Source organism: Rhopilema esculentum, chromosome 15 (assembly GCF_057945365.1).
Source record: "Rhopilema esculentum isolate cy_ngs chromosome 15, ASM5794536v1, whole genome shotgun sequence".
Lineage (NCBI taxonomy): Eukaryota > Metazoa > Cnidaria > Scyphozoa > Rhizostomeae > Rhizostomatidae > Rhopilema > Rhopilema esculentum.
In genome coordinates, this window is record NC_142829.1 from 7,739,038 (window position 1) to 7,766,088 (window position 27,051).

At 36.2% G+C, this 27,051-nt stretch overlaps 1 protein-coding gene across 3 annotated transcripts in view; it reads left to right on the forward strand.

The window, feature by feature from the left end:
- The window catches only part of LOC135685489 (dystrophin), a 102,794-nt gene that overhangs the window by 35,512 nt on the left and 40,231 nt on the right, over positions 1 to 27,051 (forward strand). For all 3 annotated transcript variants that reach the window (XM_065201454.2, XM_065201455.2, XM_065201456.2), the window contains 20 exons: positions 266 to 428; positions 1,245 to 1,427; positions 2,930 to 3,067; positions 5,324 to 5,647; positions 6,342 to 6,662; positions 7,269 to 7,601; positions 8,035 to 8,358; positions 10,323 to 10,643; positions 11,402 to 11,710; positions 13,583 to 13,903; positions 14,276 to 14,446; positions 14,932 to 15,078; positions 15,852 to 16,175; positions 17,917 to 18,412; positions 18,918 to 19,042; positions 19,418 to 19,711; positions 20,164 to 20,344; positions 20,688 to 21,074; positions 21,759 to 21,979; positions 26,111 to 26,434. In XM_065201454.2, the coding sequence (XP_065057526.2) occupies positions 266 to 428; positions 1,245 to 1,427; positions 2,930 to 3,067; positions 5,324 to 5,647; positions 6,342 to 6,662; positions 7,269 to 7,601; positions 8,035 to 8,358; positions 10,323 to 10,643; positions 11,402 to 11,710; positions 13,583 to 13,903; positions 14,276 to 14,446; positions 14,932 to 15,078; positions 15,852 to 16,175; positions 17,917 to 18,412; positions 18,918 to 19,042; positions 19,418 to 19,711; positions 20,164 to 20,344; positions 20,688 to 21,074; positions 21,759 to 21,979; positions 26,111 to 26,434 (5,407 nt within the window). The remainder of the gene's footprint in view (positions 1 to 265; positions 429 to 1,244; positions 1,428 to 2,929; positions 3,068 to 5,323; positions 5,648 to 6,341; positions 6,663 to 7,268; positions 7,602 to 8,034; positions 8,359 to 10,322; positions 10,644 to 11,401; positions 11,711 to 13,582; positions 13,904 to 14,275; positions 14,447 to 14,931; positions 15,079 to 15,851; positions 16,176 to 17,916; positions 18,413 to 18,917; positions 19,043 to 19,417; positions 19,712 to 20,163; positions 20,345 to 20,687; positions 21,075 to 21,758; positions 21,980 to 26,110; positions 26,435 to 27,051) is intronic.

Sequence of the window (27,051 nt, forward strand, 5' to 3'; positions counted from 1 at the left end):
TGGTAGAGATATCGAGTAAGTGATAAAGCTGAATGAAATATATGCAAAAGAGATCTATTAGTAAGGTCCAGTTCTTTAGCATATTTTGTGGATAATTGAAATCTTTATTTTGAGAAATATAAATGATTTTGTTCATAAAGCCTCACGATTGTGTTCCATATCAGGGGCATGATTTTTCTCATGTAGTTTAGATTAAAAATTATAACCTTATTCTGTCGAAATATGAGTTTGTTGCCTGATGTTAGTATATCTCGGTTTGTTTTAGATGGGCTCTGCTGCAAGATGTTTTGAACAACTGGCAATCATACAGATCTGAAGAACGACGTCTGAGTGAGTGGCTTGGAGAGAAAGAGCGTAACCTAAAAGAAATCTCAGAAACAGACCTCGGCGACAAGATGACTGTGTCATTGCAGTTACAGCAATTGAAGGTTGGTTCTAATATGTACTGATTGGTTATCAAATGTAGTGTAGTTAATTTGGCAAGAACTGGGGAAGAGCTCGGGGATGAGGGGATGGTTGGGGTGTCGAAAGCGAGTTTAGACCTAGGCGTGATTAAATTTTTTTTAGCAATCTCTATTGGTCACAAGGTTTTTATATATAGATTGAAGGTTCCTAGAATAGTGAATAGTGAAAGGTTCCTTGAAAGAACTGTTTGTATGTAATATGCATTTCATTTTGTAATTTCGCAGGGTTCTGTCATAGTCAACGATGCGAAAAAGTATAATCTAGACATTTGGACATAAACGAGATAAACTAACAATCCAATGTGACATGACTCTGTGCCTTGAATTATATGATATCTGCGGAACAAATGAAAAAGTATAACCATGAGAGTTGATTTAAGAAAAGTATAGAAAATCTAAGAAAAGCAAGATATAAACAGATTTTTTTATATTATCGAGTCACAGAATGAAGTCTAACTTACGCCAAGCGTCATTTCACCCCTTTGCTGTAATGAAAGTAACAATTACTAGTGGTCAGAACCTGATTTGATCTCACTACTGTTCTATCATCCCAAACGCTCTATCTGCCCCCCACCCCCCAAGTCCGTACCATACCAAAGTCCAATTTTACAGAAAAAACGTATAAAAGTTTTATTGCAAGTCTTGTCTCTTGCTAATCAAATGACAATTTAAGCACTGATCGCATACGTCAGTAAGTAACATTGCGTACATGAAATAGAAATGGCGAGAGAAAATCTAAATCCCGATAAGTTATTGAGATTTTCTTGTTCTCCTGTGTAGCTATTAGAGCAAGAGCTTACTGCACAGCAGTCGAAATTTGGCGACTTTAACATGGCCGCACAGCAAGTAGCTACGAATCTCGACGAAGAATCACCTGCTATTCAACAGATTCAGGACACAATGGAGGCCTTCAACAAAAGATGGAACAATATTGCTAGTGCTTTGAATAGTAAAGTCAGGCTGGTGAGTGATTCTAACAGTAAGATATGCCTAAAAGAGTTTGAGCAGTAGAAATGCAAAGTCTCGTATTTTACTGTTCTCGTATTGTATTGTTATGTATCATTTGATTTACAAGATTCTAATGAAATTGAATGCGTAATTTTGACCTCCAGACAGTTAAGAACAGAATCCATTGCTTTTGGAAGCAAAGTTGTAGTTCCTTTCATTGTACACTATGCTTAATTTGATTTTGCATGTGTTAGTTGTAGGCTCTTTATGCCTCGGAATTTCCCTCTCGTTTGCAACTGTGTTTTATAGCTAGTATCATTAAAGTTCATCTTTCATTTGAAGCTATCGTCCCATCTACTTTATTGAATGAATAATGACTATTCTGAACGAAAAGTCTTGATTTTGACACTAGAATGAGTCTTATGAACAATTTGCTTTTGTTGCAGGCTATATAGGGTTGTTAGAAGCATACTCAAAGTTGATATTGCTTTTAATTTACTTTCATTGCTAAAATACAGAAATCTTCAAACGTTTCTTGTATAGAACAACTGTTTGTCACTAGATCTTCAGTTATGAGTTACGATTGCTGGGGAATTTATAAAGAAGCTGTGAAAAATAGATCATGTTTTGTTCATGTAATTTTTGAAAATCATGAACTGTTGGTGATCGAAATCATTAAACGAGGAATTCGAGTTGGATTGTTGGTTGAACTGAGAATGATTCAAGAATAGATCATATTTTTAAACTGATGTGTGCTACGTGAAAATGCTCAACTCTCACAGTTCCTAATCAAGTATTGAAAAGCTGAACAATATTTGAATATGACCGACTCAATGCGATCCAATAACTTGCTAAGAAGACTGATTTTTGTATCTCTCAAACAATTGAACGCGTAGGCGTATGTAAGACGTGGTTTCTATTTCCAGCTTTGTTGACAAATGCCTTCAATAAGCACCTTATGCCTTCTTCTTCTCGCACAATTTTTATGTATAACTAGAACAAGGCCTAAACTAATTTTTCGATCATAACGTTACGTTGCTTCCATAAGGATAAGGCTTCTATTTTACTTCTATTTTCCAAAATTTTCTCGCTGTCACTGTTTGCACGGGAAACAACCCTTGATTATGTTAAAGACGGATTATTCATAGTTCTAAGTTGCATTGCGAAATAAGTCAACGCTGGTATTAGAACATTTGCGCTATTTTAAACAAATATATTCTTGTCAGCTGTTCTCCAACCTTCTAATCACAGTTATTTAAGATAATCTCGAGAGAGGACGTTTCTTATCCAAGCTGGATAGATTTCGTTGCCATGAAAACGGATTTCGCGATGTAGGCTTCATTGCTTGTTACTTGAAGCGAGAAATTTTGAAGGAAGAATAAAACTTTGATTTTCTTAGACAGCAAAACAGTCAGCAAGATTGAGTTGGGTGCTTTGCAGTCTTCTTTTTTGTATTTTGGAACTTGTTTACATGTTTACAGCTACGTGCCAATTTTTATTCTGTTCTCAATTTGCAGCTGCGAAGCATCGAAGAGCCTCTTGGAAGGTTCCTAACCGAGTACGAGGACAGCATCACGTGGATTAGCGATAACGAGGTTTTGCTGAAACCAGTCATGACATCTGATCACATGGAAAAGCATAAAGACCTCATCGAGGTAACTATCTCCCAATCTTTATATTAGTTTTTCGATGTCTGTTTTTATAAATCTGATTTTCTTTACCGATTTGTTAAGATGCTTGAGTCAGGGTATGCTCATATTTTGCTAAGAATCAAAATTTGGTGAGTCCCCGGGTTTAAGTATTAGTGGCTGTGTATGGGATACAATGTTTTTTAATTTTCTTTACGTTACACCGTGCTAGTCAAACGATGCAGTGTCTTTTTGATTTCATTATGCATTGTAAGTGCATTTTCAGTTGCAGTAAGTTTGTTGTAGTTGCAGTAAGATGAAACTAAAGTTAGTTTTGCTTTTGAAAACTTAAAAAAGAACATAATACATATTGATAACTTTCTGTAATAACTTTATTTTATTTCTCTATAACTTTATTGTATTTTCATTACTTGCCCTTCTCGAGCAACGTTTCGTGTTTCGATTTTCTTTTTGAAGTTTCTGAATAGTCGATAAAGACTTGTCTTTCGGGAGTTTTTTTCAGTGAACTATCTCTAGTTGTTTTTCGAAGAAGTCTCTTTTTATGAAACGCACAAAGCAGTTTATGAAATCGTCACGTGAATTTTGTTCGTCGTAAAAAAGGTTGTTTTGATCATCGGCCTTCATTCATAGCTGTCTAATAAGTCATTCATTTTTATGCTTATTCATGAAATTTCATTATTCGAAATAGAATATCCAATGCACCTGCCCTGTGTAATTCACGTCATTCAAAGTTGTAGCCGAACGAAGAAACGATATGAATGAATTTTGAATCGCCTCCTGCAAAAATTAGCGTTAAAGTCGCAAGCCATATTTCAATTTCGAGACAGGTGTACCGATGATTTTCTATTCATCTGAATCTACGTAGTAGCAAATTTAGACTTTTTTGTGTATCACGAATGAAAGAATGGCAAGGCTGTATAGTTTGTTTTTTATTGAGCATCTTTTTAATATTCTAAAAAACTTTTAAGTTAGGAGCTGTTGAATTTATATAAGATATATTAAGATATGTTAAGGTATATTAGTTTTGTGTAATTTCAAATTGTTCACATATAGAGTCGTCATAAGTGTCAAATAAGTGTCAGATATCACTTTCAGTGTACATTTTACACCCGGGCCAATACGTTGTATGGACATCCATCCATTTCAAAACGTTTAAAGTTGTTATTCTTCTATATGAGTAACATGGTATCAAGTACAAGAGAAACTTTTTTGCTAGAGTATATAAAGGATCTTGATTTCTTATTAATAATTGGCCTGATTTCATTTAAGGACACCTATACCAGTCATATACTTGCATTTTTCTGATTGGCTTATTCGATCCACAACTGGGTATATATTTTCCATCGTGTTCTTTGGGACCCTTATTCTTACGTTTTATGCTCCGAGGAGTGTCAGACAAAACAGCTTAAAGTATGTTGTGAAATGTTTGCTTGTTTCAAAGCCATTTAGAAGCATTATGCTCTTAGTAGTCCATTCACCTGCTCCATGAAAGTTTGTCGTCACCTAGAAATAGAACCAAACCAGTTCGTGTACAGAAGTACCCCCGTAAAGCCTGGTCCACGTTAATATAGCGAGCAAACCACGCAGAATTGTCGTGTTTGTACTTAACAATGTCTAATTATTGCTTTCTTTCCGAGCCTGAATTACTTAATCACGTGACACTGTCACCACCTACTTACTATATAAGATGCATGCATTCTTGCTGAACCAACGGTGAATGACGCACTAACTATATGGAGCGCGGGCTCACCTGTTTCGGATTCTTTTGCTTCTGGGTTTCTGTTTCACGTTCATTGCAAAGTTTGTTCTTTTTCGATTCGAATTTGTGTTTAGACACTTTAACTGTTGTTTCGTAAGAGATTTCAACGATGATTTTGAATTTTGCCAAGTTTGTAAAACTTTTCTCAATTTTTTTTTTCTAATTTAGTGATCTGTCTTTTCATTGTCGATTTTTGATCAATTTTACAGAGAAGTTTGCTTTTGAATAATGACTTTAAGTAGAGATACTTATCCATAACAATTTTCATATTACTTTATTTCTGTTTTTCTTTTATTTAATTCAAATCTTTCTTTTGTGTGGCTTGTATCTCTATCAAGTTATTAATTGGAAGGAAAGAAACTCACTGAAAAGCTCAATTTATTTTGCTGAATTAAATAATCTTACATTCGTTTCATTTTGTGCACTTTGTTTTTGTTAGCAGGATATACATTGAATACAATTTACATAAACCTGTCAATTGATATTCCGTTTTTAAACCCCAGTCTTTAGACGCGGCAGTCAAGACCCGAGCAACATCCATAGAAGGAATATCAAGAAAAGGCGAAGAGATTGTCACTGAGCTTAAGGCAAACAACCAAGCTTCAGTCAGTCTGGAGCAATGCATAAACAGTTTGAATGAGAAATGGAGTGCCCTGTGCGTCCTCATTAGCAAGCAGATCAAGAGGCTAGCCTTGGCTGAAAAGAAAAGGAAATTTCAAGTCGAAACAAAGCGAATACTTACAGTTGTAACCGAAATCGAAATCTGGATTCAGACGATAATAATCGAACATTCGAAGGATCCGCAATATCAGTCAGAGCAGATTAAGGTTTGACGAATAATATACAATAGATTCTAACGAATTTCTAATAGGATCTCTCTCGTTGCAGTTTAATTAAATTTTCGGAGCTGTCTGCTCTTCAATAATGCTTTTCGGCTAAAATTGTTGCGGTGGGAAGGGAGTGCAGTATATATCTGTTACTTGTATATTAAACTGTTGATTTTGCTAACGAGCCCCTAATCTGCCGGGTATTTCCAGGGCCTTTTGAAAGTTTTAAGATGTTCAAAGAATTGTTTATACAAAGAATAAAATATTTTAAAATCTCTATTTGCTTGTGCATTGGAACTAGATTTTTTCACATATGCTTGATTATCTGAATCAAAAACTCCGTTAAAATAAAATCCTATTAATTTATCTCTTTAATGCCACGTCAAAGTCTGTTTATACGAAATGTCACAATGCTTTTAAAATTTTCTAGGGCTAGTTATCCAAGCAATCATTATCTCCTCGTATTTTTGCAAGAGTTAGTCTAATGTTTCCTATACGCACCCTGGTTTATTGCTATGTTTTGATACTACTTTCATCTTCAGCTTCTACCTAATATTTGCAATTCTTTGTGCTTACCAAAGCAAGTTCATGTTCGTTGTAAGAAAATATTGCGTAGCAGCTGCTCGCTGTCGCCTACCACAGTATGATGAATGCTGAAGCACAGAGTATGACGAATGCCTATTTTCTCTTTCAGCTCAAACTTGGTGAACTGTCAACCCACATGAAAGCATTAGAATCTCTCCAATCACAAGCAAGAAACATCGAAGACGACTCCTTACGGTTGGCTCTTGTAAGAGAGGTCGAGACAATCAAACAGAGGTTTATAACAGCCCATCAAACATTGCAACAACAGCAGTCCCACGCTATTGAAATGATACAATCAACTCCGCCCCCAGAGTACCAAGAACGATACGTTGACATCAAGGTTGCTGTCGATGATGCTTTACCAATGGTGACAAAGGAATTCCAATATGCAGAATTGCCTCGTCTGGAAGACCAGATGGAAGCTTGCAAGGTAATGTACATCTTCTTAATGCCGCGAAGGTAGTTCATCTTTAACCGATAAGTAAAATATCTATTCTGTTTTTCTGATGATAAGAAAAATTCCCAATTCATAAGTAATAATATTTTTTTGTATAATTTTTCTTTGATCAATACGATCAATACTGATGAGCATAAACGTACTATAGAGATCGCAGGTTTGACGGTTATTCAAAATGAAGGTTGTTTTCTTTTTTAATTTTTCAATAATTTATTCATAAATGATTGCTTCGATGTTTCCATATTTACGTCTTGATAGCTTTGACACAATAACATTTAAGTACTTTCTGTGATTTGATTTTTAATTATTTATAAAGGGTAATACATTCATTAATGAAAAGATAACAACTGATTTACAATGTGCCCTGTCTAAAAACCTAAGCTAATTAACATACAATTAAATAACAGAGTTAAACCAAAATTAATATACAAGTTATTCTGGTAAGGTAAAAAATAAAAAATAAAACAAATAAAATGTTTTATGCTGTACAATAACTCTCACACCCTTCTCGAGTAAGCACAAATTGATTGCTCTATATTCGTCCCAAATATTATCAATATCATTATTCGTATCTTGCAGTTGAAGCAGAAAAAAGTAGGAGACCAGGAGTCCAACCTAAGCTACTTGAACAAGAAGCAGAATGAAATGCTGAAGAATCTCAGCCCAGAGAAATCAGCGAAATTACAAAAGCAATTACATGAACTGATGCGTCTTTGGTCTGAAGTCAAAGGGAAGCTAGAAGCGCGTCTGCAAAGGATACGAGACGCAATCACACAGACAAAGGAGCTGCAGATGGCGATGAAGGAGACGTTCAACTGGATGGACGATGTTGACAAATTCCTTGCTGATTTGTCCAGTACGATTGCCGAAGGTGACACGGAGGCTGTCGAGTCTCAGGTTGAGGAAGTAGAGGTATGTTCAAGCTGAGAAAGTAGTTTCTTAACAGAAGAATAAATTTTTAGTATTTAATTCCTGAAATATAGGATTATCTAAATAAGGAAATATTAAGTTTTTCTTTAAATTAAAGAATAAGGAAATATTATGTTTTTCTTTCCAAGAAAAAGGAGGTTTTCTGCTGTTCTTTCCGAAAAACATTATATTTGATAAGGATATTTGATCGTGGTTATTCCAAGAATAAAGATATGCAATGCTTGCTATTCCAGGAGTATGGGTGTACTATCGGGCATCCCAAATGCTGTAGCTTTCATCAATCATTTGTGATTTTCGCTAGTACACCATGGCACTTGCCAATTGCCGTGAAATAAATGACAATGTTTTTGGGTTGTGATTTTAAAGGCTAGAGAACCTTGCGAGTCCTTTAAAGATAACATTTTTTCATTCCTAGGCGTTGCAGTCTGACATTCTTACAGTGCAGAAAAAGGTCGACTCATTGATAGAAACGTGCACCTACATGATGAACCGCGCGGAGCCAACGTATGCGGATGTTCTCAACTCAAAACTTACTGACATGAACAAACGATGGGAATACATAGTGCAAAAGACGGACAAAGAAAAGGCAAAGCTACAGAGCGGCCTTGACAAATTTAAAGTCGTTGACTCAGGGATAAAGGAGATCTATGTTTATTTGAAGTCTCTTGATGCTGTTATGCAAACAGACCTTGCCGCGCTTGATTCTACGACGGCGCAGACCAGTGCTGAGACTATTAAGGTATTTTTTTTGTATACGATCGTTTAGCTTGAGAACTTGAATAACTTAAATTATATCTAACTATAAAACAAATGGGCATCACAAATGCATTGCCCTACCAAGATGTCATGCTTGGGTCAAGTATCCTCTCTAAACATGATTTTTCGAAAATATGCAACTGGCTCTTTCTATTTATAGATTTCGAGATGTATCTTACTCGCTGAGTGTTGTCAAAATCTTTCTTGTGATCTTTTTTGCCTGAAATTCGCTTCAAGAAATGTTCTTGACAGCCAAATATTTTTTTGTGTTTAGCTACGTCGCCTCGTTCACGAATCGTAACTATGGTTGACGATTCTAATGACTTTATGGATGTCAATGATTCGTGATCATGATGATTTCAATGATCTGATCATCACTCTCTATATCTTCTGTTCTTGAGTCATTGTTTTCTTTCTTCGTTGTAATGTTTGTTGTTTGCGATCTTTAGGTGGAAATTAGAGAAAAAATCTATTTGACGAGTTCTGATGCTATGCTTTTCTGACCGAACTGTCTCGCAATTGCAGCTCCATTGACTTCCGCGTTCCATAAAGTTTCTTGATTCAAGATTTCCTATCTTGCTCTACGAACCCCGCCTTTGTTTGTAAATGTTTCATGTCAAGGCATGAATTTGTGAAGCAATCCATTTGACAAGGATTATTTGAGAATTCGCCAAAGTAATTTGAGAAAGTAATTTAAATGTGAGTATACGGTGGAATTCGATCAATCGTTGGTTTGCAAAGTTTGTTAGGAATGTCAGGTTTAGGTGTAATCTTTTGTTCAAAAAGAAGAAGTGGCTGCGGTCTTTGTGTTATTGACTGACCACATATGACAAGATATTAAATTTCATTCACAACTGTTACAATATGATTCAAAGCTATATCCCTTGCGCAATTTAAGTGTGCAACTAGGGATGCTTGCCGTTACTGTGGCACGTCACACCATGTTCAAGTGTTGTTGTGTTAGGATTTGGCAATTCTAGGTTCCTGCTTAGTCTTTTGGGAATCCAAATGCTGGTTGACAATCAATCTCCAATGATTGCGTGCCCTTTTATTTGAAACTACAGCTGACTGCGCTGTAATTTAGCTAAACTGCCATGGATGTGAGTATGTTTACGTTGTGGTTATAGAATTTGGCTCTATAGCGATTTCGAGGCTGTAACAAATCTTTGCCTCGTTTCTGGTTTATGATTGAAAGAGAGGGATTTCTGTAAGGGGTTGAAAGGGGTTTTTCTCAATGGATCTGTTTAATTGTCATGCACTAGAAGAAAGGATAGTGTCAAGTTCGCGAAAAGTTATTGTTTTCTCTTGTGATGAATGTTTTTCTTATATAATGACGCTTTACTTTTACCTGATAATTTTATTCAGTGTTTATTCCAGTTCGTAATCTGGTAATAATCTCTTTGATGAGGACTGTCTTCTTTCTTTCTGTCGTTGTCATGGTGATATGCATGCACGAATGTTGCCAACCTATACCCATCTATTTTGCACTTGCTCTGATTAGCAGAAACTTCAAGTGACATTTTGTTGTTTGATTCGTTCTAAGCAGCATTATTGACGTATCGAAATTTTGAAAACTTTTCCAGTTTATATAAAAACTTGTTTTTGCATAATAGGCCTTTGATAGACATTTTAATATATTTTTAAAGACTTCTATTTCATCTTAATTTGTCCACACTTCTTAATTCCTACGCCTGGAGTTGCAGACTGCTGGCGACCAAATTACTCTTGTAGAAGCTTCTTGGTAGTGTGGGGACTCGAATTCAAGATGCTTGGACCTGTTGTCGTCGACCCTAACGACTGAGCCATTCACACATCCTCATTTCTCACTTTTGATCAGAAAAAGTTTTCATAAAGCTGTTGAAAAATCTCTTCAATAATGATTGAAATTATGGAAGATGCCACATTTCAATGTCATGCAGTCTCATGCCATACCTTATTTATTTACAGGAAGCAATCACAATGCTTAAGCGAAAAGAAAACGACATTAGGCTTCATGAGGAAACAACAAAAGAACTTCTTAAAAGTGCTCCGGCTGGATCCAGCTCTCCAATTGCCAAAGAGCTTGAGAAGCTGAAGAAATCGTTCTCAAATGTCCAAGGCCAATTACTCGATATGAAGAACATTTTAGACGAAGGTTTGAAAGACCTTCTAGAGCTGCATGGTTTGTTAGCGGAATTATATAAAGTGATGGACGATATAGATGATTGCATTACGAAGTCATCAGATGCATTGGATGGAGACGAACATGATCTGGAAACATGTTTGAATGTAAGCCACTTCGCTAATGTTGCCTCCCCATGTGTTTGTTCTTCATAATTAGACCAAGGATCATCTTATATGTACTGTTTCCTAAGAAACCAAATAAGAAGGAAGTAGAATTGCGGTGATTTGTGCAATAAAAAACTGAGCTTGGGCTCCGTTAGTCAGTATTCAAGATATGCTTTAAGAATGTTGGCAATTCATGTTTTTTTATTTGCACACTTCTTTAAATGTGAAATCTGACCCTTTTTAGAAATTTTATGCACAAGAATAGTGAAAGATTTGAAGGTAGGAAAGGAGTGTATTAGGATTCACCGAGGCGAATTGTTAAGCCTTGTTTTACTTTCTATTTTCAAATTAACCAACTAGTGTGCTGAGATTCTTTGTGCATAATTGTATGACTGCGGTTAGGAGTGAATTTACAATCATTGTTATTTAATAAGTTTGAGATGTTGTCTTTGTGAAACCTGAGTGTATTTTAAGACATTTATTATTTTTATATCTTTCAAAAAGTTCGGCAAAAACTGGGCAGTAATTACTTTGCATATTTTTCGTCACCATTCAATGGTCTCTAATGGATGACGCAATTAAAAATTACAGTTATTTTGCTCAATTTGCTCAATGAATATCAGGCGCCGGTCGTATGCATTCAGCACCGTTTTTGCCATTAATACGGATAATACTAATGTCAATATCACAGCAGTAAAATTATGCTTTTCAATGCTCTGATTGTAATTCTTTGATATATGTATTTGTTTATTTGTTAGAGCCTTAACACTCAATACAAAGTGTTGAGGTCAGACAAAGCCATGTCTGTTGAACCTCTGGTAAAAAGAATTTCAAGTGGAAAAGTCGGTACAAAATCTGCAAACGCAACATTGGAGCAGTACAATTCTCGACTCACCGATACTCTTGAGCGTGGTGATAAGGTTAGACATATTTTGGAAGGAGAACTTATGAAGAGGCAGCAGTTGACCAAGGATCTTATGTGGCTGCAAACGTGGTTAGAGAAAAGCGAAAAAGAACTTTCATTCAAAGTCACGGGGGCTGCTGAAGAGGACACAGTTTTCAATGAGGTACTGTCTCATAGATTTCATTGGTTTACCTTGTTTTGGGTGGCATTCTGGCCACATACCCCGAATTCAGTTTTTTTTATTATACAAAGAATGCCAATTAAAGATTTAATGTGTTACGGGCGTTTTGGTCAAAAACGTTTTGTTCGTAGAGTATCTATACATTCTCTCTCTCTTTTACCTTTATTTTCAAATATTTTCTTATTTCTTTATTCGGAGACACAGCTACGGGTAAAAATGCCTAAGCAAGTACCTGTCAACTTGATTGTTAAAGCAACGGATCATATCCTACCCCTACTCGTTAGTATATTGTAACAAGGGAGGGAAGGGATGAGAAATTTCAACATCATTTTGTCCTTGTTGTAGGTCCTTTCTCAGGTATCTTTTATCAGTTAAATGTCACATAAAACTTAATGTTAGCAAATGACATTTTGGGTTTGTTGTAAGAATCATTTCATTCTGTTCTTTTTTACTGCCATTTCGCAGCACTGGTAAGGCTGTACATTTTCCTCATGGAATCACCTATATAAGAGAGCTGTATTGTTTTGATTTATTGAATGCATGCGCAGCAGTCTCAGTCCAGTGCTGCTGGAAACAGGAACATCTGTGCTCCACAATCATAGCTGATTCCACCATATCCAAGTAAATTTTATCAAAACATGAAAGTTTTAAAAGGGTGTGGTGGAAAGTTTCGCACTTTTCGGGAAAAATCTGGCATTTGTCATCAATTATTCACGTAGACAAAAAGATTAACTGTTGTCTTTTAAAGAAACTGCATTGTTTGCTCATGTTTTTCATAAATGGACTTCGCCAAAAGTCGTTCTACGGTGTTGAAGTTCGGAGCAAATCTTTTTGCGGCGATTTAAAATTCTTTGAAAGGAGGTTTAGTAACTTGGAGTTGAAGTTCTTTTACTTTGTTGCAAATCGTAAGTTAGATTTTAACAGTCTTAACAATTCGTTTGAGGCAAACTAATCGCCATCGAAAAATTGCTTTATCTATGAAGATTTTTTCTTGCTAGAAAATAATTCAATTGATGGAAAGACTTTAGACACATTTTTTATTTCACGATTCAGATTGTTGCTTAAAAGCGTTTTGTTATAAATATTTAAAAATGAAATGAATATTACTGTTTACCGGTCTGTCATAAAGTGCTCGATGCCGTATAGACAAAGCTGTAGGCGTTTTTGCTGTATAGATAAAAACGATTCTAAGTTGCTTTTCCGAGTTCTAAAAAATAAAATGAAATAAATTGCAACATGTTAATTGAAGAGATTTTTTGTGTAACCATTTAATGAATGGAAACAGTACTACTTTTTTCCGTTTAGCAACTCATCTTCTTTGCTTGTCTATATTTTTCTTTTGAAGGTATTGTGAAGCTTTGGAAATGTAATAAAATATTGAGTCTCATCCACGCTAGTCATCGTATCGTAATGCGAAGATTAAAGTTAATATTCTTAGTTCTATAGTTTGTTATTGAATTTGTTATTGACGAATATGTCATTGATAAGAGGCGTTTTTACTTGGCTTCGAACTTAGCAATAATGTTGTTAGTACTACGAAGGAAGGTGTTTTATTCCTCCAGTCCCCATAGATGAATCAGACATTTACAATTGTTAAAGGTAACAGTCTTAATAAGGTTCTGTTTTTCTAAGGCTCTAAATAATAAGGTTGCTGTTGGTATCTGCAAAGGCAGTGAATGTTGTAAGTCTTCATAGCATCAGTCAAGTTTTAAAGACTTTCTTTTGAATGATAGGCTATTTGTTGCTTTACCAAACAGTGAGCTAATTAGTTTAATTTGTCCTTCTTATATTTTTTTAATGCAAAAGTGTATTGTATCCGCAAATGTGAATGATTGACATCTAATTTCTTTGCAGACTTTGCGGGAAGAGCTTTCGTTGAACCAGACCATGTTACAGTCGGCAGAGAACACTGTGAAGGAGCTAACGGAGACTGGCAAGCCTGAGAGACATGACAAATTGCAAGGACAATTGAAGGCGATCAAAGTGAAATGGGCAGAAGTGACCAAGCTTTTTGAAGAAGTTAAACAAAGACCACTCAAGGATCTGGAGGTCAAATTTGTCTCTCTGCATGGCAATATCCTTTCTGAAATGGACAATATAATAAGAAGCATAAAGAAATTGAAACTGGAATCGCCAACAGTTGCAGACATTCAGTCGTTGGTGAATGACTTAGAGGTTAGTCAATTTATTTTATCAAATTTTGTTCATTTTCAACGTACAACGCGCACAACCTCATTATTTATCAATAAAGAAAATGCGCACGCAATGTCTCTCATTTAAAACGTGGATGTTTTTAATAATGCTGCTGAAGAAAAATTGGTACGTCATGCAAAACAACTCTGAATTCTCGCGAAGACGAAAAAACTAAGAAGTTACTAACACAAGAATTGTCAATATCACATAAATTCTTAACTGTTTTAAAGTATATTTTAAAGTAATCGCCACCTGACGCATTTCAAAGTGCAAACTGCATTTTTTGCTTAGAACAAAAGTGAATGCAAGTTATTGGTGAAACTGTTTTATTTTGCGGTGTTTACTTTTTTATAGGATTACAAAACAATCTATGAAACAATAGCTCAAGACATCGAGAAACTTCGATCAATTGGAACTGAAATCAAGGCGAAAACAGGAGATGAGAAAGGAGCCATCGAAAGGAGCTTGAATGAAGTTCAGAACGAGCACAAGCTTCTTGGAACGACAATGGATGATAAGAGAAAGGTAGATTGATGTCGGGTGTCGGGTGTCGTCCTTAAAAGTTTGGAAGGGAGGCTGTGCTGTAGAGAGCTCCGTGAATCCAAGACCACACCCGTTGTCACACCCTATATATTTACATTCGCTAGTAGAAATTACTCATTGATTGAAAATCAATAGCATAATAAGGAGGTTATTTGCATTGCCAAGTAAGGAATTCACCCTACCAAACATATACTGGCCTGTTAAGGTGGGCTTACTCCCCCTTCCCCGGAAAATCTCACGGTACCACTGGGTTGATACCTGTCTTCGTAAAATAAAGCATTCCTAAAAAATTGTTATATTGCGACAGTAGTTATTCTTTTTTTCTTTTCAGCAAAAATTTGAATTTTCTGATATACTGATTTTAAAGGCCTGCTTCCTTAGTTTTCTTTGTCGAGAATGGATTTTTTGAAACCTTCTACTTGTTCTGTGTTTGATTGTCTTTGCTATATTTTTATTCTATGTTTTAGCTGTTCGCCGCCGCACTGGAAATTATTGAAGTTCTTGAGGCAGACCTTGACGATTTAGACCAATGGATAAAAACAGTTAACGTTGAATTGCGGAAGGAATCGGTGGAGCTGCCAGAAAACCCGGAACCAGAGATTGAACGAATTAAGGTTACTATTGACTCACGCATTCTTTCAACAGAAAACTAAAATCGGGACTAGCACTCACCGAGCTACTTTTTAGAAACACAAAAACGTAACATACGATAAGATAAAATGTGTGTATCTATTTAATACCTGACTTGAAAATCGGTGTAAATGTTACAATAATTTTGCACATCTATGTTCTCTGCAGAAAAATGCTTTTTATCTAAGGAGTTATTGGACAGAACGGTATTTAATATTCACGCACAGCAAAGCACGAGATTAGCTATACTAAGGAAGGGTGGACATCCCAAGACCCTGTTAACAGCTCCCCTATACTTCATAATCTAATAATTAGTGTTTTAAAATCATTTTAATGTTTAAACAATTTGAAGTAATAAACCAGTTCAAACCAACTATTTACAAACGAAAACTTTAGTATAATTTATAGAAACCTCCAGAAATTCGGCAAATTGACACCAGCCACATTCTAAGAAGTAATGTGTGAGAAGGAAGAACCGCAGGATAGGCTGTCCGCCGATTCTGTGAATCTTGCAATGAGTATAATACAAAAACGAGGATAAAATTCAGAAACAATTCTCATTTACTCTGATGAAGCCCAGTATGCCGGGGTAAAATATTAGCATTCGTTTCGTTTAATTTATTTTTAAAATTCATCTCATAACATTGGATTCTCGTCGCCGTTTTGTTTGTTTCTGAATTTAATTAAACTAAGAAATAATACCTTTCCAATCTTTGGCTGATAAACTCAATACCAACGATTCTATTTCTATCCTCAGAACATAATTGATGACCTTAACGAGCATGGTCCTACGGTAGAAAGAGTGAAGAAAGATACGAAGGAGCTTCTGACGAAATGTGAGGCCGCGCCTTTTAAAGCCTTTGAATCGAAGGTTGATAATATTTACAGTGTTTGGCTGGAATTGACAAAGGAGTCTAGGGAAAGACTCGAGACGCTTCAGAAATGGCTGAAAGTAATTGACGATTATGAGAGGAATGTTGATGACTTGAACGTCTGGATTGACAGTATGGAAAAATCTGTTGATCTGTTGGGATACCAAGAAAGCCGGCACGACCTGGAAGCAGAATTGGATGAATTAAAGGTAGGGTAGCCTTCGATTCTTTGTATGGTCTAGAGGTTTTATTGATGGCTTGAGTGTTTGCCGTGTAAGTCCATTTGTATTGCATCTTTCGTTTGAATTGTTGATACTACAATCAGTGCACTTCACATTTATGACGAAGGCCTTTTCGTAGATTTCATGATAAGGAATCCCAATGTTTGTGATTAAGAATGGCTAAATAATACGGCCAAATGTTACAGGAAATTCATTATTGTATTAATAATACTTTTAGCGTCAGCATACTGGCATTCCGATATAATGAACCTCTGATTTAAGACTTTCTCAGCATGGCGAAATAAACATCTAGGCCCTTCAATTTTGCCTAACAATTTGCTCCGGTTAAACGAGCCCTCAGTTTAACGGTTTACTTTAATCGTTCCCCATAAAGTTCGCATTTTGCTGGTTCTTTTGATAGTTTTTATTGCAGCATAGTGATTGGGACTGCAATTGGGAATCTAAGAAAGGGATAGACTATTTTCTTAGCTTCAAATATTCGTTCATTTGTTTTAAGGAAACAAGATTAAATAATTCTTATTAGGACTGTATAACATCTTCCATTTTTTTCGCAAATACGAATTTAGGTTTGGAACCTCTTCTATTATATTTATCCATAATTTGCATATTTTGCAAGCAACCGACTTTCCAAATATGTTTTAAAGCATTATCTGCTCAAAATTTGTTGCTTTCAAAAGCTAGCTCTCTGAATGCTTTCCAGCTTTGCACAGTAGTGCGAAACATCGCACCCTGATTTTCAATTACTGTGGTTTCCTTGTCATCATATTGAAGTCAATCTCCAACTGATAGCAAAGTTTCTTCCACAATCTGGTTAAAAGCTGCTCATAAGACTCTTAAGTTTTTGATTTGCCGACTGTTTTGATTCATTTGAGATTAGACAACCCTATACACACGAACCAATTTTGAAGTTAGCCTTTGTGAATTCAGCCTTTTTTATTATAACAATCCCCGCATTCTTTTTTTCTGCACCCTAGTGAATGATAGACGAAAGGGGATTCCGGTGTTGTATTAGAAATACTTTAACATTCACATGCTATTCTTGCATGCAGCCTAAGTACAGATTTTTATGTTTACAATTACTGCATTACATTTCTTGCATGATAAACACTTGTTTCAACACAAGCTTATGGAGAAATTGTAATCATCCTTCCAATCTAGAGCTTAACGAATTAATGTGTGGTCTATTTGGATTAAATTTTACTGCGAATCGCTATACGTTATCGTGAATTTTAAATACATTTCAATGAGTAAAACATATCATTGCAATGAATCTAATTAAGGGCTTGCATCGTCCAGGGTAAAGGATAAAACGTCTGTTGCCAATGATCCGTTAGTTTTATACTATTACTCTATCTGTCGAGGAATGGGGCGAGGTTAACGCACACCTGGTTTTTAAAAACTAGACCATTCGCAGCCCTTTAAATTTTCAATAGCCTAGATCAAACAAGTAGCAAAAAATATTAGTTAATTGTGCTCAGTGTATTTTAACCGGATCTCTCGGTTATGAACCGATATTCATTTTCTGGTGGCTGATTCAACAAACCTTTTACAGTGCGGAATAATTTTAGGCCACAAGTAATTAGTAATCGAAAGGTGTTTGTTGATTAGGGTTTCTTTCTAATGTACAAAGGTGGCACAGGTCCCTCTTTCGTGTAAAACGTGTCTCATAAGTTTGATATCTAATCATGATATCTGCTTTACTTTCTAGAAATTGAAGAAAGATGTGGACGATAACGAATCCAGATTAGATTCGCTAAAAGCACTCGGAGACGATATTGCGACACGTGGTAAGCCAAGTTTGGTTCAACCTTTCGAAACACAGCTGTATAAACGATGGGAAGATCTCGAGAAGAAAGTTGATTTCAAGATTTCTGATACAGAGAGGAAAGTGCATCAGATAATTGAAAGAGAAGAAAAAGAAGAGGAAGAACGGCTGAAAGCAGCTTTGAAAATTGCAGAGGAAGAAAAAGCAGCAAGAATCGAAATTGTCGAAGAGGAAGTATTGGTATCAGATAGTAGGCGGGAGGTTGAATCGGCACCGGATGTAGTGGATGAAATGCCGATCAATGTTGAGTTGGTGACGCAGAACCAGTCCGCCAACACCAGTAACAGTGTTTGGGTAATGAAAAGACAGACAGAATCTACGCAAGTAAAACAATACGCAGAAGTGAAGTTCACTGTCACAAGCAAAACAGTCGAGAAAAGTATGTTCTTCATGGATGTTATTAAAAAGCAACTGAGATTTTGTCGCAAGTGATGGAGCCTATGATTTAAAAACCATCGAATGAATTAATGTGTTCTGTTTTTTCCAGCAAAATTAATTGCTTAATCTGTTAAAACTTACCGTTGTTGTAGTGTGTCGCCATGCGCCTCTTGCTATCATTTTGCATAGGTTCATGTCGTTAAGTTGCACTGTAGTGAACGATGGCAGGAAACTAATAGCATTTAAATCATCAAATTTAAATGTATACAATATGCAAATAGTCAGAGCCTTTCACTTGATCCTTTTAATAAGAGGGTGGGCTTCCGCGTTGACATAGATATTTAGTCTCTCTTAAACAGTCCAAGGCCCAGTGACGTCCCAGTGAAGTGAAGTATGTTTCGAAATGGTAATGAATCTCTTTCGTTTCCTTTAACGAAGATACATTGCATTTCAGTCGTACATTATTTGCAAAGGCTTAATGCTAGCAATATCTCTATCTTTTGAAGGCGATATACGAATGAAGTTAAGCCAAGTGATTTTTGAGATTGAGAATCTTGAACGAACATTGATAAGAATCAAAGTGAGGTCGAGCAAGACAGATGACGTCGTAAAAGCACAAGAGGAGGCAGAGGTAATGCTGTGTATTTTTGACTAAATTTAATTTTTTGTAAAAAGGTGCCTTTTGTAGGTATAAATTCATAGCTGCCTGTTTCTTAATTCTTGGTCGCTGTTTTCAGGTTTTCACGAAATTGAAACAAGGTTATGTTATTAATGACAAACTTTTTGAGCTAAATTGTAAACTTCGTATTCTCCTAGTGAATAGTGAATTAAAAGTTAATCACACGAATAAAAATTTTCGAATAAAAACACGAATAATCACACGAAAATATTTCAAGATATGTATCTGGCTTATAACATGAAAGAGAGTATTTTTTATAATCTGACTTAGAAAAAACAGAGGTTTTTGGTTCGTATTTTACAGCATTTGTTATTCTTTGTTAAACAGGACGTCCAGAAAGCTTTGGAAGACCTGCAACCTCGTGTCGATGCACTTTTGAGTGAGGCCAAAAGCTACCGTGTTGAAGGGGAGCCAGAAGTCTCAGTAGATGTGCAGCAGGTAGCAAAAGAGTTAACACGTAAGGTCAGCGGAGCGCACACAACTGTAGCGCTACGAAAAAAGACACTTCGAAGTGTTGATAAAAAGCTTTTCCGTTATCAACATGACTTCGAGGCTATTCAAAAATGGCTTGAAGATGCTGAAAAGGCAATGGAGAGAGAAGAAGATGAAGACAAAATGAAGGTTAATTTAGTTGGATTATTACTGCTTTTTCCTTTTGATATTTTGTAGACGGAGAATTGCATTAATCTTCAACCGTGGAGCTTTTTTCTAAAGGCGTTACTAAAAGAACTTGGACTTTGGCTAAATGCAGGTCGGGTGGAGTCTTCTTCTTATGTTAAGGCTCACTGTTTGATGTTATAGTGGGATCCTAAGTAAACTGTGAGAACCAGAACGCACACACGTTCGCTGATTTGTGTATCGACGTTTTATAAATGCAAAAATGACTTACCAAGGCGAATTAAGATTCCACAGAGAGTGGGATCAACATCTAAATTGTTTCTTGCTCAGTCTTTTTTGTTCTCTGATAGTGTAGAGTGAAGTTTGCAAATCTTTCCAATTCGCCCTGCCGTATAGTTACTAAGTTTTGAAAAGAACTAAGGTACTGATTTTCGTATATTCTTTTTAATACTTAGGAACTGGAACATGATATCGAGAAACGCGCATCTGAAATGGAGGCTGTAGATATGCGCGCTGATGAGTTGAGCCGAGTCTGCGCAGATGGAGAAATTTCATTGAGTGAGATAGACCAATTGAGAAAGCGATTCAAAATTATTCAGACACGATTTTATCAAATCAAAAAACCAGAAGAAAAAGGTAAGCATTTTGCCTATGAGAGTACCAGATTTTTGTATACCTTTTATACGAGAGTAATAGCTAGGAAATGAAAATGTGAAAAGGATTGTCAAGGAGACAAATATCAGGGGGATGTAAGGACAGTCAATGCTTAGTCTTTGGATTGTCACCATATGAAAAAACGTGTACCAGCATGTTGCTTACAGAATTGTCACAGATATGCAAAAAGACAGCATTTAATGATTGCTTGATGTGCGATCTTTCCCATACTTCAATTCAACACAGTTCCCCCCTTTTCCCATCTGCAAAATACCGATTGTATCATGTTCCTGGTGTCTGTTTGTAAGTTCTTTTTCTTCTGTAGATACAACATACAAGTTGAGCGTTTACACCGCTGATGTTCCTGAGGGCGACACAAGAGCCAATGTCTACATCAAGCTATTTGGAGAGTACGGGAACAGTGAGCAATTTGCTTTGCGTCAATCAGAAACTAAGCGAAAGAAGTTCCTACCGGGTCAGGTAGATGTGTTCACATTCAGAGATCAACCCTGGCTCGGAAAACTTAGCAAAATTCGAATCTGGCACGACAACGAGGGATCGAGTCCAGCTTGGTACCTGAGCAGCATTTACGTGCTAGACGAACTTGCTGCCAAGTTGTATGGTTTTGTGATTGATTCTTGGCTTAGCAAAGAGCATGGGGCTGTGCTCAAAGAATCTGCCTGCTCTGGAATTACCTTGTTTAAAGAACTCTGTGAGTATTCAGCGCCAATATCCGACTTCTTGCCCTCTTTGAATTAAGCGTATATAAAGCCTATTTCAGCTTTCAATTTAATAATAAAATTTAAGGCAACTGTCGAACTAGGTTTTAACGACTTTTGTATAAGTAATTGTTAGTGTTGCAGATTGTGACGTTTTGATGCTGCAGACATGTTTGCGATACAGATGACTTTCATAAAAGTTAAGAATATTTAGAAGATGGATAGACGAACTCGATCTACGGATTGTTGTTTGAAACATTTCATAGCAGTATTTTAGCACGTTTTTGTTTACATTTCATAAATGAAATATTTCCAGTCTTAACTTCATACTTGCAGCCGTCGACAAATATAGATCAAGGTGTTGCAGGTCTTATAATCAATGTTAGTAGTTCTACTGAAAGTTCAGCTGCAAGTTTGCAGATATCTTGCACTTTTACAATATCTTTGTTACGTATATAATCCAACATCAGATCGAATTTAGCAAAACAGGACCACTCTATTCGGAAAAAAAATCTTGGAAAAATCATCTTTTAGGTTTAGGATGGATTTCAAGGAGACTTTTAACGGAATCATTCGACTTGATCGACTTGATTTGACTAATTTTAAAAGCCTTGAAAACCCGAAAGGTCGTGTTTAGAGATGATATTCTGGAATTAACATTTTCGATCTTTTTCTAGCGCCAGAACTATTGACTAAGAAGCACAAAGTCTATGAGATTCAATGGCTGTTTGAGAATTACTCGCTACATGATAAAGACAGTGGAATTAATCATAAGAAGTACATTGAAAATATTGAGAATACCAACAGCAAAGTCATTGCAATCAAGAAGGAATTAGAAAATCACGTATTTGTGGGAAAAGAGTTCGAGAATTTCACTGAACGTGAGCGCAAGATGAAGGTATGTTTAATAGTTTTATGCAAACACGATATACCTCCAAATTTTCACTTTTAAAATGATTGATATCTGTTATGGGTATTTTGCATTTTGCATTCAAATCTTGCTTACATCAAATGATCGCCAGCAGACATCAGGAATGTATAACATTCAATTCTAGGTTATTAGTTCTAGTGGTACAATGCCTGCCAAAAGTCTTGGAACACTGACCTTAGTGTGCAAGGTCAAAATCAATCACCCCCTCTCCCCCACAGAACAATGTTGGGTTACTATGAAACGGGTTAGGATTTTCGGAGGCACTTTCTGTTTCATTTCTTTTATAACATTCTTCTAAATTATCCACGTTGTTCTAGGGGGAAGGGGGCAGAAGTAGTAATTTTTTTCCGGAAAAGGAATGAAAGATATAAAATGCAGCGCAGATTGCCGGGTGTTCCAAGTACTTTTGGCAGGCATTATAGCTTTGAATCATGCAAGAAAAGGTAGTTTAGACCATTAAAACAGCGTAGAAAAAACATTGTTCTTTATGTAGAAGAATATCCTAGCTACTCCTAGCTACTCCAGTGGTGTTGAAAGCGTATACTAATGTGCACCGTCCCCTTTAGTAGTTAACTGAAACGTTGCTTGTCTTTTGCTCCCCAAAAGGACTTTTTTCTTACTTATAATCAAATTGATATTTTTTTGAATAATTGATATTTTTTCACTTTTTCCATCTCCCCTACGCTGTCCATTTCCTCTTTTCCTCTTACCCTCTTTTTCCGTTTTATCAATGGATCTCCCTCACATATTCTAAAGAATTTTTCCCTGCTTACAATTGAGTTATATCACTAAACTCTCATCGGTTTTGTGTTATCTGTGGTATTATAGTGATGCAATATTAAAGCAAACACCGGGATGAACAGATCTCAAAGTATGCAATCCAATTACACAAATGCGCTCAGAGGTCGTATGACTTTGGAAAGGCCGTCCGCCCTTTGGCCTTTTTCGTGTTCACTTACTTTTGTTTACTCATATACTTGTGTGCTTTTCTATGCACGCCAACGTGTGCAGGTAACTTTCTCTTCCTAAACACGGGTTACTCAATCCCCAAGTGTGTCCGTCGCATGGGTATTTAATTCTATTTGAATTCCATCTGTTCCATGATCATTCTTGATGTCCTGGTCCTCCTGTAGACGATGCCAGAGCACGACCAGTGCTGAAAACATATCCCTGTTCATTCAAGGTATACCGTGATTAAATAATGTCTTTGCTTCCTTTTAACCAAACAAAGGCTCACTTTTCAATACTGTTACATCCAGTTAATCTGGAGTAAAAGCATCTGTTGATTATTTTCTGATTTTTTGACTTATTGATTGGAAGAGAAAAAGATTGAGGTAGGCAGTGTTGAGAGCTGTGGCTCTGTCAGAACTTATCCGCACCATACGTGTTCTCAGGCCACGTAGGCGCTATGTAAAGAGCGATTTTTTATTATTAGTACCTGATGAATTTGTCAGTGTGTGTTACCACAGCTCAGTACCAGAAGACGTTGTCCATTAGAACAAAAAAATATGCAAACCAAACATTGGATTTTCACACAGGTATCCAAAGGAACTGTTACACTTTGTTGCATTTTGGTACCCAAAACAATATTCTTGCAACTCGTAAGTACCTTTTGCAGCATCATCGCCCCCCCCCCTGCTAGTTTGTAATTGTCCATACATTTTCTGCACAGCATAGGAGGTTTGTCAAAATCTTTGCCTTAATAGCGGCCTTATGCCCTGGCTTTTGAACTCAATGTTGCAATACAGAATAGAAGAGATGAGAAGGAAGTATTGTATACGGATTAATCAAATCTTATTTACTAAACAAGATGTCCATATGTTCAGGGATACTTATCTGACATGTTTAGATATCAAACCAGATCAATAAAAAACCCTTAAGTTTCATGATGCGTTACACGATTGTTATAGCCTGACCAGCCTTTACCGAAAACTACTGCATTTCAAGACCTCAGGTCAGTACTGGGGTTATTACTATTTTTTATAGTTTTGCATGGGGTTTATTTGCGAGGTGTATAAGATACCCGCCAAATGTAGCATCGGATTTTCGCACTGGCGTTTTCACTAGCGTTGCACGGATAACATTTAATCTGTTGTTATGCCTCACTCCAAGGTATCTGCAAGCATGCAAATACCGAATGTGAAAAAATATAAAAGCGAAAATGTCAGTTTAGTCTGTATTGCAGAGGCAGCAATGCTTGCATTTCTAGATGCATGTGATTATTCGCTGCAGGTTCTTCGAAAGTGCAACGATAAAGTTGGGGTCTTGAGCGTTTTAGCGATATCAAAAAACACCCATTAAACTTCTCAGTGCTTATTTTAAACGAAATTTATCCTTATGGTATTATAACGGACCCATGCTGTAAAACATGATAACACTGAAACCAAAGTCTCTGAAACCCAATGTTGCCCGTACATTTGAAACTGTGCAGAAGATGGCGTCTCTGTAGGGTTTTAGAATATCCAAAAAGCATGTAAATTTGCAAAGGCCATTAAATTGGAATTCTAGGTGTTTCGAAATGCTTTCAGAGTCTTATCACCTCTTTCTAACCATCTTGTGGACTTAATATCATATTAATTGAAACTCCAAGGAGATTTGATCTTAAGACGGCAGGAAGTTGTAATGTGTTTGGTGAACAGTTGTGAGAGCCATATGCCGTACACATAAGAGCGAGAACAAGGCTTTCAGTGAGTAACAACTCATGTAGTGTGATTTTTGCAGTTACGTTCTTGACTCGCATGTCAAGGCATACTGTAATATCAGAGTAGTTAGATAAAGGCGCTGTTCCTGGAAACATTGGCGATGGTGAGGGTATTTGTTTTGATTTGATTCGATCAGTTTCGTTTTAATGATGCAGATATATACAGCCAGATGGCAAATTTTTTGTCGTTGTAAAAACAATGAATTGTTTTTATTCTCTCTGATCCCGTTAATGATCAAAGGGAGATTTTATTTGTCAGAATTTACTTGCCCGCTGGAGTTTCAGGAGAGCTTTAGATTTGTGTATACAGAACTCCCGATATGAAAAAAGAATTCGTTTATCTTATCATTTAATTGCTTATATATGTTGAAAAGTTAAATTTGAAGACATTGGTTTGAGAACATGCAAAAAAAATTCAACTGTTTTTCACCAAGTGTAACTTGGAATATCTAAGAAAGGAAGAAAGCCTTGAAGAAATGTGCAAAGTTTTTGATTGATTCGTGAAAGCAAGTTTGCAGTTAAATGCTACTTGGATGATTTGATGTTTGTCAGGTTAGCAAATTTTAATCAGACGTCTAACATGGCTTGTCATGCTGGCATTTGCTTTAATAAGACAGCCATTTCCCAATGCAGTAAGCAGAAATGATTATTTATACTACGTCACAATATTATTTCATGTGCAATCTGCTGCAATTACTAATGTACGGAACTGTGTAATAAACAGCAGAAATGCGTCAATCTCGACCTATTCTCGCGGTATAGATATCAGAACTAATTGCCATCTGTTCGCTTAAAATGCATTTGGCAACTAAGGAAATATTGCAAGATGCTTTTAACTGAGACTGTTACAAACTTTGCTTCTATATATATATATAGATGCTCATCTCTAGTTGTTTGTAATTATCTAAATATAGTTCAATGCATTTAGTCAAAATGCAGCTGTTAAAGTCGAATTGAGATAGAGTCACGAAGTATGTCATGAAATTTTAGTTGTTCAGCAACAGCATAGAGAGTTTGTAGCAAACACATGAAAGTGATATCCTATTACCGGACATGCAACAATAACGGAACCCCTAAAGAACCGTTTGATACTGTTGTCCATATATTTTGGGTGTGAAAACCTTTTTACAAGCCATCTGAAGTTAACGGACAGTCCCCTTAAATGAACAGCCACCTTAAACTTAGGGTGTCCGCCTTAAGAATGTTTTACGTATTTCATTGAAATGTGTAGACTTCATACCGTTTGGTACCCAATCTCTTTTTTCATTCCATTTGATGATCTTTCCTTCCTTTAAGCTTTTATGCCCAATTTAGAGTTGGGATTTGCATCCAATAGTTTAAATTTTGATTTGACAACTGTTTGTATTTCTGTTATAAATTTTTTTATTATTCTATAGGAGCTAGAAGAAAGCATGGACCGAATGGCTCCCATTGTTGACAATCTGATGATCCTTCGCGAGAGGTATCTCAGCAAATGCGACCCAGATGATATGGATGGCATCGATGTGTCGCTGAACTCGCTCAGACTCAACTGGAATGCCGTCAACGTTGAATTTAAGGCTAGATATGCATCGTACGACAAATCTGTTTCTGTATGGAGGCAATTCCATAATGATCTCAAGGAACTCACATTGTGGCTTACAAAGGCAGAAAACAAACTGGCTGAAACCAAATATTCAACCGGGGAGATAAACGAATCACTGGCTTTGCAAGAACAACAGGTTCGTCTTTTTCTTATTTTCATTATTATTACTAATTTTTTGATTTATGGTTGGCAGCTGAAAATATATAGCTTAAAAGCTAATTAAGGCCAACTATTTAAACATAATACCATAATACAAATTTGTATACAATGAATACAAAATACAATTTATGATAAAAAGCATAATTTTAGATAAAATATCGTACATAATCTGCAGTTGCACATCTTGGCCATTATATCTGTCGTACTCTTCACGCATTTGTTTATTGTCCTGTTTCGTTATTCAAGAAAACGCAGGATAATGTCAACGGAGTGTTGAATCCTCAACTTTTTGTCAACTTGACTGCACGCGTGAAAGTTTTCAGATTTGGGTAGCATTTTGTTCGTCTTTAGCTATTTTTCTGGACAGTGTTCGTTTGATGTAAAAAAATCATATTGACACATTTAAATGTACTGCTTTTTCTTGGAAGGATATGATGTTATTTGCCATTGTCACAAACTCCGTTACAAGACTCTGATACGGGGAATCAGTTGGGCCAGTACTTGATCTTAAGAACACTGGGCCAGTACTTGTTTCCTGACCCATAATGTTCCATTACACAGCTACAAACCAATCAATATCAGAAATATTGGTAT